General features: G+C 38.9%; 1 protein-coding gene across 3 annotated transcripts in view; it reads right to left on the bottom strand.

The window, feature by feature from the left end:
- Positions 1-18,775, bottom strand: part of Cdk19 (cyclin dependent kinase 19) — a 122,893-nt gene that overhangs the window by 38,612 nt on the left and 65,506 nt on the right. For 2 of the 3 annotated variants that reach the window (XM_027402182.2, XM_027402184.2), the window contains 2 exons: positions 8,535-8,645; positions 6,469-6,609 (listed from right to left, as the gene is read on the bottom strand). In XM_027402182.2, coding sequence (XP_027257983.1) covers positions 6,469-6,609; positions 8,535-8,645 — 252 coding nt within the window. Of the gene's footprint in view, positions 1-6,468; positions 6,610-8,534; positions 8,646-18,775 lie in introns of those variants that run through there. The other variant, XM_027402185.1, reaches the window with a different exon arrangement.

Raw genomic sequence — 18,775 nt, 5'->3', positions numbered from 1 at the left:
ACCATGGCTATAAACGACTTAGGGAAGAAAGGGTTTGTTTCGTCTTGCACCTCTCAGGCTCTATCACTGAGGGCAGTCAGGGCAGGAACTCAAAGAGGGAACCTGGAGGTAAGAACTGGAGCAGAGGTCATGGAAGAACGTTACTTACTGGCTGGTTCCCTTCAGCCTGCATTCTTATGGCACCCAGGGTCCCCTGCCCAGAGGTGGCACTGCACCAGTGGGCTGGGCCCTCCCACATCAATCACTGCTTAAGAAAATCCCCAACAGACTGGCCTCCAGCATGGTCTCATGGAGGTATTTTCTCTATTGAGGCTCCCTTCTCTTAGATGGTTGTACTGTATCAAGTTGAAAAAAAAAAAAGAAAGAAAGAAAGAAAGTAAGCTATCCAAAGCACTTATTAATTTTGACATTAGTTATGTAAGTTTTTTTAAACTTCCGTATTTTAAATATTAAGTCTTGGCAAAAAGAAATTGCAGTATTCAAATATAAGCTACACGGAACACGGGCTAGTTTGTGTTTGTTTTTGTTTTTTTAATCTTTTTAAGAACCAGGAAGGATGACTCACATATGTCTACCTGATCTCTGCTTAGGCAGACAGGCTAGAAAGAGCATCAGGCGGAAGGAACTGTAGGCACGCTTGGAGTGTTGATGGACTGTCCAGAGGCACCTACAGGAGGGAAACTCAGAGGGATTCAGTAACCTCAGTATGGAGGTAGGGAGTCAGCCATGTAAGTTACCATTACCTGAATGCTACAGTGAAGAAAGCAGAGGCTTAATGGCTATCTTAGAAACTTTTCATTCTAAGCTGCTTTTTAAAGACTGATTTATTTTTATTTTATTTGTAAGCATGTTTTTGCCTGTATGTGTGCACCACATGTGTGTGGAGCCCAAGGCACCAGGAAGGGCATCAGGTCTCCTGGAACCTGAGTTGAGAATGATTCGGAGCAGTCGTGTGGGTGCTAGAAACCGACCCTGAGTCCTGTGCAAATGTGCCTGACCACTGAGCCATCTCTCCAGCCCCTCCTTTGGACTTTTAAACAAATACAAATTCAGCTCACTAACATGAAAACACAAGAACTAGGCAAGGCCCGAGTGTTCATCCATCTTCACTCAGTGAAAACCTACCGCTTAGTTTGGGTCAGGCTCTGGAATACGAGTGGCTGTTCAGCTTATGTCACTGACCCAGTAGCAATGCTCTGAGACTAAGGATCGATAAATCTACGTAACACCACCATTTAGCCAGCACACCCGTCTTTGCTGAAGAGTAATGTGAAGTGTCATATGCTTTGCAGAGTCCACTCTAGTAACTTACAAGCACAGACAATAAGCCAGCGCCAGGACAGAATCAATGAGCTATGGGCGCCGCTCTAAGAAGCTCACATTGTAGCAAGGCTACCAACTACATGCTGGCATTCCTCCAAGCCCAGAGCGGCACCCACAAATGTGAGTCATCCTTTATTTCATCATCTTACTCTGCGCTACATCCTGCTGTAAAATTAAAATACAGCTTTCTCAAACTGTTTACAGGTCTCAAATATTTATGGACTTATGTCTCTCCTTCACTGTCTCTCAGCCAAGATAATTACTTTTAGCTTTTTCTCCTTTCCTTTTAAAGCCAATTCCTCAAATCAAATAACTGTCATAGAGGCTTTAAAATTCTCTGCCTTTGTATTACATTCTAGGATCCAAATCATATAACTGAAATATTGTTCCAGACAACAAACAAACAAAAACACCGATCTTTTTCAGGATTAATATTTTTGCATATGAACTCTAGAATCTCGGCTTTTGGTTACTCTTAATTTCCTTTGGTTATATTATCAAGCTGTGAGTTTATATTTTTTTCTAATACTATACTTGTATGAATTTTCCAGGTTTCTCATATGAAATGGCCTTTAGAGACAATGAGTACACACAAACAGTTGTGACTAACAAATGGTGTAAATGGGGAATACAGCAGTTAAAAGCTCTCCAGCATCTTAAACAGTAGTCCTGTTCTTTGGCTCACAAAAATAAATTGACACATCTCCATCTCCTTTTAATAACATATTCCCATTTTATATACTTTGCATTTTTCTACTGATGACAATGTGTATGTGTAGGTTTAACATTCCATTCCTGAAAATGCTTGAACAAAAGCAACATTGTATGGTACAGATAGACATCAAGGTTCTAGACAATGAAAAAGACTAGTGGAGACTGTCCCAGTTTTACTAGAATTACTTATGAATGGTGGAAAGATACACTAGTTATGTGGGGAAAAACATAAATAAGCACTATGATAGTTCAGAACCTCTCTTGGAATGTATTTTTAAGCCCCATGCTCACCCTAAGAGGAAGTTTTTTGTAATCCGTGGGGAATCTCTCTTTTGCTCAGAAAGTTTCAAGACCTTAAAACAAATAAACCCCACAAATACCAGAACCTGATATTTAGGGCCTGCCTGAGTCAAGCTGCAACCCAAATTTTTTTTTGTCCTATTACACCAATTATTCCTATTAGAGCCAGGCTCAACTCATGTCCTTTCTGAGATAATAAAAGGTCCTTTTCACTTTAGAAACTTTACAACCAACATGCCTACAGATTTCCTTTATTTACTAAATCTCTAAGTCCCATGTCAAAGTCCAGCTGAAATTCTATCTGCTCCCCGAAACAACACTGATGGCAGATGTCCTTCTGTATATATGTTTCTCTTATTGGCTGATGAATAAAACAGTTTGGCCAATGAGGCAGGAGATAGGCAGGACTAGGAGACGAGAAGAATTCTGGGAAAGGTAGGCAGGAGAGCCTGTCAGGGATAGATGCCATGTAGATCACAAAGGAGTAAAAGGTCCAGGCATTCTCCAGTAAACCAAGACCTCGTGGAAATACATAGATTAATAGAAATGGGTCAATAATTAAGACAGCTAGCCAATAAGAAGCCCAAGCCATCAGCCAACAATTTTATAACTAAGATAGCACCCATGTGCTTTTTGGGGGCTGAGAAGGGCAGCAGGACCTGGAGGGACAAGAAACATTCAGCAACAAAATGGCGCCAAGCTGGGTTGCACAAATTTCCACATAGAACCTGACAAAAGTTTAAAAGGGGATTTTAGAAACAAAAGAACAAAGTCTGGCACAGCTTGGTAGCAGCATTTTCTTGGGTGGGCTCTGTCTGCTAGAGACAAGCAGAAGCTCGCAGCTCCTTTAAGGGAGGCTTCCCAACTCAGCATAAGCGGCAAAAACCACATGGCTCTTTTAGCAATACTGTTTAGCAGATAAAAGACTCATGGCTAGAAAAAGATAGAGATATACAGTAAAGACAGATTCAGATAAAGAAAAACCTCTTAAAAGGTTTACAGTGTGTTTAAAAATATATGTAGGCTTGGGAGAGAAAATAAAAAGGATAAAATGGTTAAAAGGACAGAAACATATATACAGAAGGACATCCCCCATCATATCTGTGTTTTCCAATGGTCTTAAGCAACACCTGTGAAAGGGTTGTTCGACCCACAGGTTGAGAACCGCTGATCTAAAAATATCTACAGGATACTAACAAATAACATTAAGAGAATAAAAATGAAATATAACAAGAATGAACAATGAAAGATTATTTAATTTCAAAGTAGAGCGGGATTATGAAAGTATACTTTAAATTTTTAAGTTTATTTTGTTTTATTATGGTATTTTGTTTTGTTTTCTGTTTCTGCTTGTATGTCTGTGTACCAGGTACATGCTTGGTGTTTGTAGAGGCCAGAAGACAGCAGCAGATCCCTGAGAACCAGAGTTACAGTCAGTTGTGAGCTGCTGTGTGGGTGCTTGGAATCAAACCTAGGTCCTTGGCAAGAGCAGCCAGTGATTAACTGCTGAGCCATCTCAAGCCCCAAGCTTTAGTATTTGTGCTGATCCTTGAAAGACAAGCACATTTATGTATGTAGAGAAAAAGAAAAAAGACACGGAAATGCAAGCCTTTAAGGCAAGAAACCTCAGGATAATACAGGAACAACCACTAGTAGAAAGCATGCATCAAGGGATGTGTGTCGAGAAAACACCTGAAGCCATCAGAGCTACATTTGGTAAGATCCTGAAAACCAAATAAGAAACTTAAACTTTACTTTTTCTATAAGAATATATTCCAAAGTTCCTGCAAGGCTAATAAATTGCTATTGGTCTATTGTGGACTAGAGGACAAAAAGACAAATGCAGAGTACCATGACAAAAACAAAGATGTAATTTATGAGGGCGTGAGCAAGGGAGGAGGCACAGGGAATAAAAACAGATGAGGAGAAAGGTATTATAGACACGACAATGTCACGCTCTAGATGTAAACCACAAAGAAAGTCTTATAAAGGCAAGAGGTGTTTCTTTGCCAGGAAGAGGCCACTGCTATAACTAGGAGAGAGGACACTAAAGGATAGTAAATTTAAACAGGAAAAACTGAGTCCCAGTCACACTGAATAGTACCAGTAGGCAATCAGATCACAGTAGCACAAAGAAACCACAATCAACTCTTCTACTTAGAACAAGTAACTTTGTAAAAAATGAGAAAAACACTTCAATCAATCCTGAATAAAAGATTCTCATTAGTGGTTCAAATGTGCCTGGAACCTTAAAAACACAAAATCTAAATGCTATCTATGGATCATGCCAAAGCAATCCCAAGTACTGACGAACAATTTTAGAACATGGTGACTCAAAGGTAAATACACAACTGGAAAACTAGAAGACAGGAATTCTTTAAAAACACTAAACAAATGAATGCTTTGTGGTTATATTATTTGGTCACAATTCAGCTACAACGCTACAATAAGAGGTGATCAAGGCAGGCGTCCAGGTCTGACTGACAGGTGCCAAAGAGTACTAACTACAACTCCTTATGCATTCCTCCTTTTCTGTAGCAAACAGTTAATAAAGCTGGAGTCTACCTACACTAACCCCTATTACTGCTGGATCTAAAATCTGCAAAGACCTAAAAAACTAAAGTATTTTGAAATCACGTGAGGGGAAGATAACTCCTCCAATGATAAACTCATTAGGTTCACAGCTTTCTTATGCCTTTACAGTCTTAATAAGTAAAAAAATAATCTAAGCAAAAATGAAAGTGAGCACCTAGCATATAATTTGATTATGAACAAATGTTTATTATACATATACTGAATTAAAAAAATAAGAACAAACATTTGCATTGTGGCTTGTTGCTGGTTTTTTTACTCTTAACTCTTTTGGGGGCCTCGCCACCCAGCTCCAAAATAAGTCACATGGAGACTTAGGACTGCCCAGCCTTAGCTTGGCTTATTTCTAGCCAGCTTTTCTTAAGATATCCCATCTAACTTTTGCCTCTGGCATAATTTTATCTTTCTCTATTCTGTATACCTTTCTTTACTTCTTACTCTGTGGCTTGCTATGCAGCTGGGTGGCTGATCCCTGATGTACTCCTCTCCTTCTTTTCTTGCTTCTCCTTTCTCGTCATTCTTTTTCTCGTTCTATTTGTTCTCTCTGCCTGCTAGCCCCGCCTATGCTTTCTCTGCCCAGCTACTGGCCCTTCAGTTCTTTATTAGACCATCAGGTGATTTAGACAGGCACAGTAATACAGCTTCACACAGTTAAATGCAACATGAAAGAATACATCTTTGCATCATTAAAACAAATGTGCCAAGCACAAACAAATGCTATAAACACATCTTAAAATAATATTCTACAACAGTGGCTAATTTCCCTAATAAGTATGTTCTAACTATTAAATGCACTTATTCATTTATTTGCTATTAAGTAATGCTGGTAATAACATGATTTTCACCAGAGTAATGTCATTATTTCAGTTTAAGTCTTAAGGGAACAGAAAATGAGGAATCAACTTTCATTATTAGTGCTTTTATATAAAGAACAAATTGAAGTAAAATGCACTAGCTTTACATATTAACTGAACGTTAAAATTATATGCTACTAACCATTTGTTAAAAATCACACAGACATTTTACGGCTATGCATTGATCTGACAGAGTAACAGACACCAGATGTTTAAAGACAATCTTGTTTGGTTCATTTTTGATTATTTAAGATAGGCTGCAAACTTGGGCTCTTCCATCTGAGGACTGGGTTACAGGTGTGCACTACTGCAATTCAGCAAAGGGTAAAAAAGGGAGGGAGGGGGGGGAGGGAGGGACACACACACACACACACACACACACACACAGCAGGGTAGGGGAGAGGAGGAGAGAAGAGGTGAGGGAGAGAAGGGGGTGAGGAAGGACAGTTTCACTCTTGGCCTAGGCTGTCCTTGAACTCATGGGAACCCTACTTCAGCTTTCCCAAGTGCTGAAATTACAGACAGCAGCCACCACGACATCAGCTTCTAGTCTTCTGACTGTAGACTGTAGGCGAGTTTTTAATCCCTCCTCTGGTATGTATTTATATTCTTCTTAGCTAATGTTCTGTTACAATTGTGCCAAGAGGAACAATCTGGTTAACAGAGAATTAAAACAACAACTTACCAGGTCTCTGTGAAGCACCCAGTTTGCATGGAGGTAATGGATACCATCGAGAATCTGGTAAAGCAGTGACTTAACCATAGATCTTGGTAACTGCATGGGCTTTTTATTTGCTTTTGATGCACGGTGAAACTTAATAATGTGCTAAAAATTAGAAAATAAAACATACTGTGATATTATAGTCTGCTTAGATCTCTGCCAAAAGGGGGGGAAAAAACAACCAAAATTGAAATAAATGCTGTGTATTTTACAATTAACTTTTAAATTAATGATACAAAAATTTCTGAATAATAAGCTTGTCCAAAAGATGTATTGGGGGATGAGTGTGACCATGTTAATGTGAGTCTATGATGATCAGATCTCATGAAAACACTAAGATTTTCACTAAGCAGCCTTAAAGGGTAAGAAGAATTGGTATTTAAATACCTGTCTCAGAACAGTATTGGTAATATTCTATACAGATAAGGGGAAGAGAGCATGACAAACTGTAAATCCTGGCTGTTACATACAAAGTCAGTACTTGGTATATTTGGATAACACCTCTGGCACTAGATATATTTAAATTACTGGGAAAATACTACCTCCCCTAGGCACAAAACAATGTGATATGTTCCTAAAATATTATATAGGAAAGAACACTAGGAAGTACAGAGAAAAGGGAGAGAAGAAATTGCATACTTTTAACAATTGAAGTAATAATTGTTAGGTCTCAAACCTGAGACAAAGGGCTGAGGTGTCAATAGCCAGACTGACATTATATAAGCACTGTAATGCAAGGGAGGAAAATGCTACAGCCACATCTAACTCCCACCCTGTACCTGTGCTCAAATCCCACCCAGGTCCTAGGAAAAGAGCCAGTGTTCCTAACTGCTGAGCCACAGACAGCATCGACCCCCCACTACTGTTAAAGGAGCTTTATACATTATCTAGTGAGCTTTGTAGAAATAAAGGAGGGTTGTGGTCAATGCGGAAAATACTTGTTTTGAGGTAGGGCCTCAGGGATTTGGATTACAGGTATGCATTATCATGATGAGCAAATAACACTTAAAAATTTTTACTACAAGCTGGGCATTGGTGGCGCACGCCTTTAATCCCAGCACTCGGGAGGCAGAGGCAGGCAGATCTCTGTGATTTCGAGACCAGCCTGGTCTACAAGAGCTACTTCCAGGACAGCCTCCAAAGCCACAGAGAAACCCTGTCTCGAAAAACCAAAAGAAAAAAAAAAATTTTTTATTACAGTGTGTGTGTGTTTGCGTGTGCATGCATGTACCACTAGGAACATTTGGAGGTCAGAAGATAGCTCACGGGAGTGGGCTCTCTCACACCAGCATGTGGGTCCTGGGCAGGTACTTTTTACCTACAGAGCCATCTGTCCAGTCCAGAAATGTAATTTTTATTAAGAAATATTGAAGAAAACACTGGAAGTTGTCATCAACAGTTCTGTAGCAGCATGCACATCAAAGGTCATTCAAGACCTTATAAGCTTGTCCAAGTTGTTCTTAAAAAGATTTTTTTTTTTTTTACTTTATGCAGAAGGCACACTGTAACATGCTGAACCAAATTTAACCATAATTTAACTGTTAAATTTGGAATTTTTTTTTGGCAGTTTTAGAAACAAAATGTTTGAAATGCTCCAGTTCCCAAATTTTAAAGTTAGGAATTAGGTTTTTTTCCCTTCTTTTATGTATTAATAAGGCATTCTAAAAACTATACTCATCATTTTATTTGGCAGACCCAGTTTGAAATACCAAGATATAGTAAAAAACTACTCACAAGCATATACTGGATGAGAACTGAGCCCTGTGAATTTACAAATGGAAGCAGTATTCACTGTGCCTGTCACCAAACTGCCATTAGCTGCCTGCACAGAACCAGTCTGTTATCCTAGCAAAACTTCCTCCCAGAAACTTGTGAGTGTACCAGACAGTGCCATCTTCAAATCAACATTTACTGTAGCTGCTCTGAACTGGAATGAACAGTGAGCTTTCTTTACTGTACATGAGTAGTACATACTGCTTGCATACATGGCCCTTACCTATGTCCTTTGGACACAGCGAGTTGAAACTTACCCAAAGGTCATGTTCTGCATAGTCAAACAACAGCCACACCTTCCTGTCGCTGTGCGAAAGGAACACCTTCTGCAATGCGATCACGTTAGGGTGCTTCAGTTCTCTCAAAAGCTGAGTGCAAGAGAAAGAAAGGTTACTACTCAGTAGAAAGGAGGGCTTAGAAGGGAACCCTACTCATAACTGAACAGTTTATTTGAAACAAGGTCTTCTGTATCCCAGGACACCACCTTGAACTCACAATCCATGTGCACCACCATGCCTAGCTTTCAAATGAACTTTCAAATTTTGGAAAAGCCAGGTGAGCAGCATGAAAGGGAGAAATAGCTTCCAATACCATTCTTGGAGAAAAATTCTGTCAGCGAGCATGTGTGCACATGTGTATTTTAAAAACAGGACTGTTTGAAATGATGAACAAAATGAGTCCTGCATCACTATAGAATTAGCTGGGTCTGGGAAAACAGTTCAGTCAGCGAAGTGCTGCAGGACTGGGTTCCTCACTGGCGGGGAGTTCTATCTAGGTCATGGAGAGACCTCATCACAAAATACAACAACAAAAAAAGGACTGAGGAATGACACCCGAGGCTGCTCTCTGGCTTTAACATGCATGCCCATGCATGTATGTACAGACACAGTCAGTCAACTCCTCTCCCAAAAAAGAAACTGTACTTGGTCCATGTGTATTTTCTTTATGAAAGGACTATCTTCTTGAGAAAAGAAATCATACAGTCAATTTATATCTACAGTAGCACAATATCAGAGCTCAATATATATATATATATATTCTACAAAAAGGAAAGAAAACTGAAAATTCCACTCCTGTATCTATGGGGCTTATCGGGCATGGTAAGTCTTGTGTGCAGTGACAAAGCCTGGAGGTGACAGTGGCTAGAGTCTGGCTCTTGAATATCTCCAAAAGTCCTATATGCTAACGGCTTAGTTCCCAGCTCATGTTGACATCCAGAAATACTGGGCTCTTTAGGACATACAGTCCAGTGGAAGGAAGCAGGACTGTAGAGTTTTAAGCTCACTCTCCTTGGCTTATACCCCAAGAAGCTCTGACTACAAGGTACTGTGCACAAGCCCTAGGCCAAGAAGCATGGCCTAAATCTCTGAAACAATAAGCCATAATCAACCTTTGCCCATAGTAATCTGATTATCTCAAGGATCTGTCACATCAATGGAAACCTGACTAACATAGCAGAGGTTCTGTACATAAAAAAGAATAGCCCTCACAATACACAAGCTTCAGGCTCCACCCTGACAAGAAAGTGGACAGACCAAACAAGCAAATGAAAACCACCTGCACATTACAGGCAGCAGCTTGATAAACGATATAGGAACAATGACATGAGCTCACGATAAAAGCCTTGTAAATATGCCTGGGGTTCAGAATTAGTAAACACAGAGAAGCATGCTTGATTTTATTTTTGTTTTGTTTTTGTTTTGTTAAGACAGGAGCTCACTATGCATGCTGACATAGTCCTACTCAGGAGGTTGACGCAGGGGCATTTAAAATTTAAGGCCCACTTGGGCTACAAAGTGAACTCAAGGCCTAGGCAATTTAGTGAGACTCCATCTCAAAACAAAAAGCAAAAAGAGGGGTGGGATACAGTTCAGTGGTAAAATGCTTCCCTAGCTCTCGAGCTCGCGCACGCGCACACACACACACACACACACACACACACACACACACACACACACACACACACACACACACAAATGGATAACAAACAACCCAATTATGTTAGCCCAGACTGGCTCTGAACTTATGATCCTCCTGCCTCAACCTCCCAAGTGTGTGTAGTACACATTACAAATGTGTACTACAGGGAATGGAGAGATGGCTCAGCAGTTAAGAGCACTAACTAGCTGCTCTTCCAGAGGACTCAAATTCGAATCCCAGCACCCACATAGCAGCTCTGAAAACTCCAGTTCCAGGGGCATCTGATGCCCTCTTCTGGCCCTTGCAGGCACTATGTGTATGCAATACTCAGGCTTACATGCAGGCAAAACATTATTCATACATATAAAAAAAGCTAAAAAATAAAAACTGAAAAAAAACAAACAAACAAATGTGCACCACAACACCTGTCTTGGTAAGCAGTTTTCATGTCTTTTTATGTAAAGCTCATTAGACTTTTGTTGAGTATTTTTTCTTTTGTTACCTGTTTATTGAATACTTAAAATGTTCAAAATTATTATATACAAATGCTTTACTCTCATCTAATTCTAATAACAATTCTACAATGCAAACATTTTAAAGACCAGGGAAGGTTAAGAGTCCTTCTCCCTTGGGTGGGGAGGCAAGAAGAGCAGGTGTTGAGCTAAAGGTGTCTACCTTTGACCTCTGATGCTATGGCTCAAACAGCACTTCCTTTTGCTTTAGACGACAAATTAGTCCCATGTTCCTAGCCAATGACAGGCTCATCCCACACACAAGCGTTCTAAAGTTAAATGAAGAGTCAGCCACTGTGAAAGTTGCCACACTGGGACAGGTTTCTGCACATGCAGGGATGGGCGGCTGAGCCAGTGATGGAGCAGAGTGAAGTGCAGAATGGCTTTCAGACTCAGCTTCTCTGAATCATTGGCACTAGGCCTATGTTTCTATTCATACAGTTTATTCTACCAAATATTTACATCTGCCTCCCTATTAACTAGGAACTCCTCAAAGACAGTTTAATTTACCTCTGTGTCCCTGGGAAATGAATGATGAAGGCACATTGAAGGAGTTTGCAGGGTGTGTTGTTTTGATGGTCTCATCTACTTTAAGGAATTTAGATAACTCAGAAATGACTTACAAACGCTTGCCTCCTGCCCACATCTCTTCAAGCCCTAATGCAGCATCTCTATCTCAGTGTCTAATGGCTAACACTGAGGTGGTGATCTCTGCTTTCCCTGCCACTACTCCATCTGCTCGTCACAGAAAACAGCAAAGGCAACTACTCCAGGGAAGCAAGGGAGAGGCTTACTTTAGTCTCAAATATCATTTCCTAAGGAAGTCTTCCCTGGTCTTTCCATTGCAATGTTTTGGAGTTGTTTATTGCTTGTCATCTTCTATTAATAGCAAAGCTTTTGTTGGTTTTATATCCCCAGTGCTCAAAATGGCACCTCAAGAGCTGACATAATTAAGCACTCAATATTTATCAAATGGCAAATCTAATGAGCCTACCTGGTTCTTATTCATGAAAACAATAAATAGCTTTGTAGAGTGCTGTTTTCTTTTGACAAACTATCCTCTATCAAAAAGTATTTTTGAGTGATTTTTTTTCAATTACTATGTACTCCACTAGAAAAGTAACATAAGGATGTGCTCTTGGACACCATACATTACCATATATGGTGTCTTCCTCAGTTATCTCCACTTTTATTTTTGGGAAAGGGTCTCTCACTGAAAGCTCACCAACTCGGCCGACCAGCCAGCAAGCTCCAAAAAGCCGTGTGTCTCTGCCTCCAGCACTGTATTTACAGTCACATGCACTTGTACCCAGGTTGTCTATGTGGGTACTAGGGCTCCAAAGTTGGTCCTCACGCATGCACAGTAAGCAGTTTATCAACTGAGTCACCTCATCAGCTCTTGAGGATTATTTTTAATTTTTTTTGTTTGTTTTTTTGAGACAGGATTTCTCTGTGTAGCTTTGGAGCCTATCCTGGCACTCGCTCTGGAGACCAGGCTGGCCTCGAACTCACAGAGATCTGCCTCACTCTGCCTCCCGAGTGCTGGGATTAAAGGCATGCGTCACCAACGCCCGGCTTCTTGAGGGTATTTTTAAAACCAGTCTACAAATGAAACCCTAGGTCCTAGATGAACATCACACAAAAAGGGTATCACTACCCTGACTCTGCAGCAAGCAACAAAGTCTTTCTACCATTATTTACAGAACCCAGCAAGGAACAGCAATAAACAATCTCAGTGTTCAATGATAACAAAATTGATACTGATGATATAGCCACATATTATAGCTTCAGATACATACACTAAAGGGCTTTTAAAGACTTTTTAAAATTAGGTATGTGTGTAGCGAGTATGTGCACATGACTGCAGGGTGTCTGGGGAGGCAACAGTCATCAGATCCCCTGAAGTTGGAGTTACAGGGTTGTGAACCACCTTGTGTGGGTGCTGGGAATCGACTCTCATCCTCTGGAATAGCAGTGTATGGTCTTAACCACTGAGCTGCATCTCCAGTTCCACTACAAGTTTTCAATGGGACTTATTGCTATAATGTTATGATATAATTTTTTTTCCGTTTTTCAAGACAGGGTTTCTCTGTGTAGCTTTGGAGCCTATCCTGGAACTAGCTCTTGTAGACCAGGCTGGCCTCGAACTGACAGAGATCTGCCTCACTCTGCCTCCCGAATGCTGGGATTAAAGGGGTGTGCTACCAACGCCCGGCGTGATATAATATTTTAAACATCTATAAAATGATTTGTTTATAAAATGAAATATACAGCAAAGTATTATTAGTACTTGTTTAATGGTGTGAGATGACAATCGCATTTCATTTTGTTCAACAAATATTTGTTCCACATGATATAATGCAACTGCAAATACACATTAGATCCATTTAAATAGCAGTCACTCAATGATAACTCTGTGCTAGATACTCAGTGTGCTAACCTGAGAGCAATGCAACCTTGTGAAGAATAGTCAATGGACACAGATTTTATCTGATTCCCCTTCCAGACATGTAATTATAAAAAGTATCCACTTTTCAATGTCCTAAACACATAACAACAACAAAAAAAAATCTATAGTTACAGCTCTAAATGTTTTTCTCTAAAGCACTATTTAAGATCTCCGCTGAACCTCAGGATTCTTTACCAAGCTAAAGATTTCAATGCACATTTCTATTTTTACCCACACACTCTTTTGTGTTGTCTATAACACTCCCCACTTCTATTTTTACCCACAACACTTTCTGTGTTGTCTATAATGCTCCCTTGGGTTCCAGAATTTAAAAGGGGGAATTTTGAAATCCTTATACTCCAGTAACTTACTTACAAAATAAATCCAACTTTCTATTCTTGTCTGATTTCTTTAAAATAACAATATGACTCACAGGGCCATCAAACTTGCTCTTGGTAAAAATACTGCCAATGACTTTATTTTAGAAAGTACTCATAAATCAGTTTTTAAAACAACATAATAAATGAAGCAATTAATTTTATAGTAAATTAGGACAACTGCCCAATTTCACTGGGGAGTGACCCTAAAACAATCATTAATAAAAAGCCAGTATTTCAAAAACATATTAGGTGCATTATAACCTTCCAGCAGGTGGCACTCATATTATGAAAGGGGTTTAATAAGCACAGAAACCCAACTATGGTTCAAAGTTCCTCTAATTTTTCATGTGTACACACACATGCACACTTTCATAGCAATGCTTAGTCATAAGTTCTAAAAGGTCAGTGTTCCTTCCCCACTGCTACTTTTTACAATACAACACCACATATAATGCAAAAATATACAAGTGAGTCCTGATTCACCAGCAGTATGATATAAAGTTACTTAAGTCTGAGTCTTGTGGAAGATAAAGTTATCTACTCACACAACAGTTTCTGTAAGGAATAAATGAATATACAGTGGTTAAGTATATAAGCTCAATGATTGTAACAAACTAAACTCTTAACAAATTATACTTATTACTCAAAACTACCATTACTTTCAAGAACATTAAGACAAAACAAGAATGCAATGATCTATGTAAATGTATAGCATAAGATAAATTCTTGATAAACAGAAGCTGTTTAATTTTATCTATATTGAAAAGAAACTAACCACTAAGAGCAGGAGCTAAATTTCCTGTCTACAACAAATGGAGATCACCCCAGAAAACCACAAATGGTCAATGGAATGTGGAGAGTCCTGCATCTGTGGCTCAGGGAACACTGCAGGAGAGGGGCAGAGTGTAAGAGCCAGAGGGCCAAAAAGTCCTCTGTAAAAGTCTCCCCCAGAAATGGCTGCACAAACAAGATCATAGAGTGACAGTATCAACAGGCATTTTAACCTAGAAGTGGGGAAATTCCTACTTCTAGACAAAGAACAGGTATTTAATAACTGCTGGGAGAAGGACAATTAGCCTGTCCCAGAAATTAGCCCCTTGTTGGTTTTCCAATGAGGAATGATAAGCCCTGAAACCATATACACAAAAACAACAAAAGTGGACTCGAGATACATACATACATACATACATACATACATACATACATACATACATTTGTGCATACCAAGGGGGGAAGAAAGGGGTGATACAATAATAATTGTAGCAAAGGCTTTCAACTTGGGAGTGGGCATGGGAAAGGCTGGAAGGAGGGTACCTGGGAGGAGCTACAGGGGGGAAAGTGATGCATTTCTATCGCAATTTCTTTAAAACACTAACCACTCAAGGCAGTAAGAAATACTCATTAAAAAGAAACAGGTCATGATGGAAAACGAACGGCACAGTACTACCTCACAAAGAGCCTGAAACACCCCTTTAATAGATTCTACCACAATATTGTGGTTCTATGAAAGGCTGTTTATTTTTCTACACAACAAGCAATTTGGTTTCTTTTTCTCTCTAATTTCAAGTTCTGCACATATTTGCTGAGAGCAGTATCTAAGTCAAGTGAGATCTAAAATAAATAAGTTTACATCTCCCTCACTGTGATAGGATATATGTTTATTATTTAAGCATAAGTAAGCTTTCATGTAATATATTACATATGAGAATATTGAAAACACCTGTTACAAAATCAATGGTACTGTGAATATACAAAGTTAAAATATGAAAAATGAAACAAATAAAAAAAAATGGAGTCTGCCTGGTAAAAGCTTCTAATTCTCAGGCATGTTCTAATTCACCCTGCACCTCCGCCACACCTCCTGCCTTTTTTAAAATCTAAATAGTTAGGTGCCCAATTCAAACACTACAGGAAATTGTAATGCTATTTACAAATTATACTTAAGGGTTTAGAATAATAACTAACCACTAAACTATCAATACAAATGACTAAATGTCTTTTAGATCATTATGCTTCAAAAGGAGATATTATGAACATAGTGAAATCAGACTCAAATTAATCAATCGTGCATCCATCATTTCAAAGCACTTCACAGACAAACAAGGAAAACAACTAAATGTTCTAAGCTAAACACAACCCAGGAAATATCTACCTCACTGTCTCTGTTACACAAAACCACTTCATTCCAAGTCTGTCTGTCTGTATGTGTGTGTGTGTGTGTGTGTGTGTGTGTGTATGTATGTGTGTGTGTATGTATATGTATATATATATATATATATATATATATATATATATGAGAAAATGAAGTAATTAATTTGTCTTTACACTAAACATCTACTATAGTTAACAAACACTAAAAATTATATGCACACCAAGTGTGTGACGTTTATTACTTTTTTGTGTGGTGCTGAAAATATTCAATGTCTGTGCAAAGCCAGGGCCTGCTTCGCAGGTACCACACAAGCATTCTACCACTAAACTAGACAACACAACTTTAATCTTTGAAAAAGAATTAAACTGGCAGCTGTGGAACTTTTATGGAAATACACTAAACAATTATTAGATTTAAAAGGTTAGAAATCATTAAATTATAATGATGAAAAATCCGATAAGTGTGGCTGAGCAGCCTTAATCTTAGCCCTTGGGAAACTGAAGCAAGAAGACTTCAAGACACTGTCAGAAAAAAGAGAGAAAGAGGGGGGAGGAACAAGAAGGGAGGAACGGGAGGGGAGGGGAGGAGAGGGGAGGGAGGGAGGGGAGGGGGGGGAGGGAGGGGAGGGAGGAGAGAGGCTGGGGAGAGGAGGTGGGGGGGAGAAACAAAGAAAAACTCACTGCACTATAATTTTCAATAATTCTGTTGTTAGTGCAATGTTAAAGGAAAATCCAAAATCTCTGTCTCATGTCACAAGAGCCACCTGGTAAGAAACAAAAGAAAAATCCAAACTAAGGGACTATATACTATTGACACTAACCTCATAAGAGTTTGGTTTTATTTTGACTCTCTAAAGCTTTTCTTAAGGTATAAATATCTCAAAGTTTATAAGATTAATATATGTATTTTTAAACTTTCTGTCATGATACTAATGGTCATACAGAGTACTAATTCTAGAAAAAGGCTTCATCTAGTTTCCTGTACATGATTTTGGGTTTGAGTCTATCAGGTAACTAGGAATTGAGTTTTTGTACTCTGGATGTACTTAACAAATTGTGGTCCTTTAACCTCTCCGAGATCTGCTGCATAGGACATTTAATTGTTTAAGTTTTCTGCAGTGAACCATGACCATTCCTAACAGCAACCTTTGAAGCCTCCAGGACAATGGAGCCCCACAACGATTCCACCTGGATTATTGTAACACCACCCAAAGATTGGCTTTGGATTACAAATGCCCAGGACAATTTCAAGGCAGCTAGCTAGCTAAGATGCTCCAGACTCGTGCACTACCCCAGCCAGGTCTTCAGATAAGCCCTACACTTTCCCATTACACAGAAACTGGCAACAAATGATACAGCCAGCTCTCCCAGAATTTGACTTTATCTCAATTTTCTCAGGGTTCCCGAGAGATGCTATCACCCCCCAGACAACAAGAAGCAACCTAGAGATCATGACTCCCACATTCCCAAGAGATGGGGTGGTGGGTTCTGGTCATTTGGTGGGTTATGGGTGTTTGTCATTGTTTAGGGTGGCTGGTTCTAAGTTGTTATTGGTAATAGTCAAGAAAAAGCTGAACAAAGGAAATGAGATTAAGGGACATCATTCTGAAAAGAAAAATGGGGGATATAAAAATGATAAGATAAAGGGTAGATTATTGAATCTACTTTTAATCTAAAAAAGCAACTATCAGTCTTAAATATTTTACACTGGTATTGATTTTTGTATGTTGATAAATATTGAAGGTTATTTTGTTATATGTTTCTACTCTCGTTTAAGGTATTTTTGTATATTGATACAAATTTAAGGTTATTTGTTAGAACATACTGAACACACATTTCTACTCTCTTTTATAAGTATTATATCTATACAGCTCATTTAATAATGTAATGTTTAAGTTTCTAGTCCTTGAATATTTTCACAAACTATTTAGGATGGTAAAGAAATGCTGGTTAGTAGTCACCTATTACAATCAATCTTGTCATGTTAGGCATGTTTTCAAGGTCAAACAAAGAAATATATTTTAGATAGACTTCAAATACTTCAGAGAGCTACAGAATATGGCATTTAAGATGTTTTAATAATATAAGGCTTTTATGACAATGAGATATGTCTACTCCTAGAAGCACAAATCTACTTCAGAGAAGATGATGGGCATTGAAGAAACTCCATATGGAGTTTGCTTTCTTTCTGGTAAAAGTTAGCCACTGAGCAAAAAACTGCCCTTGCTTAGACTACAGATAGTATGATATCCAAACTGGACAAGCAGGTTACAAGAGAAAGCAACCACTGAACTTTGCCAAGACAAGGCAGGACAGTCCTTCAAAATTCCTGCTTCACAAAAAAAAGTCTATCAGATATTCTAGGCTTGTAAGCCAAAGATGGATGTCCCAACATTACAGAGGAACCCTGGATGAGTGTCCAGGGAGCCAGCTGCTTCAGCCATTTCTTAGTTTTGGAAGTTGTTTGTTCTGCACTTCCTGCTTATTCAGGTAATAGTATATCCTTCTCTGATCTCTGATGGAGTTAATGACCAGAAAGTTATGGTTTTCCTTGTTACCAAATTCAGAAAATGAACTCACAAAAGAGCTGTAAAGTGTATAAGGTTGACTGACATAAAAGGATAGTTTTGGGCTGATAATACAAGTTAGGGTAGAAAGTAAATTAGGTACAAAATTTTGGACTCACCAAGACAGAACAGATACTGAAGTATTTTCTCTGAATTTGCCAAATGCAAATGGATTGGACATTATGAATGTAATTCTTACCTGATAATTGTTCTTGTTATATATAGTTTTACTAGGTTAGAGTTAAAAACCTTCTCTTTTATTTAGGGAAAAAAAAGGGATACGTTGTGTGATATTTTGATAATATTCTAACAAAGTTTGCTTTGAATCAGAAGGCAGACCTAGCTAGAAGCTGATCAAAATTAACCATAGAGGTTTTGGAGGACTGAGGACAGATGAGAGACAGGAAGTAGTAGGGGAGGGCTTAGAGAGGATCTCTGTGCTTTTGGATGGAGGAACTAAAGAGCTAGGGCACTCACTGGTTGCTTCTCCACTGCTTCTCTGAACATTCAGTTCTTACC

Source organism: Cricetulus griseus, chromosome 2, assembly GCF_003668045.3.
Source record: "Cricetulus griseus strain 17A/GY chromosome 2, alternate assembly CriGri-PICRH-1.0, whole genome shotgun sequence".
NCBI lineage: Eukaryota > Metazoa > Chordata > Mammalia > Rodentia > Cricetidae > Cricetulus > Cricetulus griseus.
This window is presented reverse-complemented; position numbering and strand designations above follow the sequence as displayed.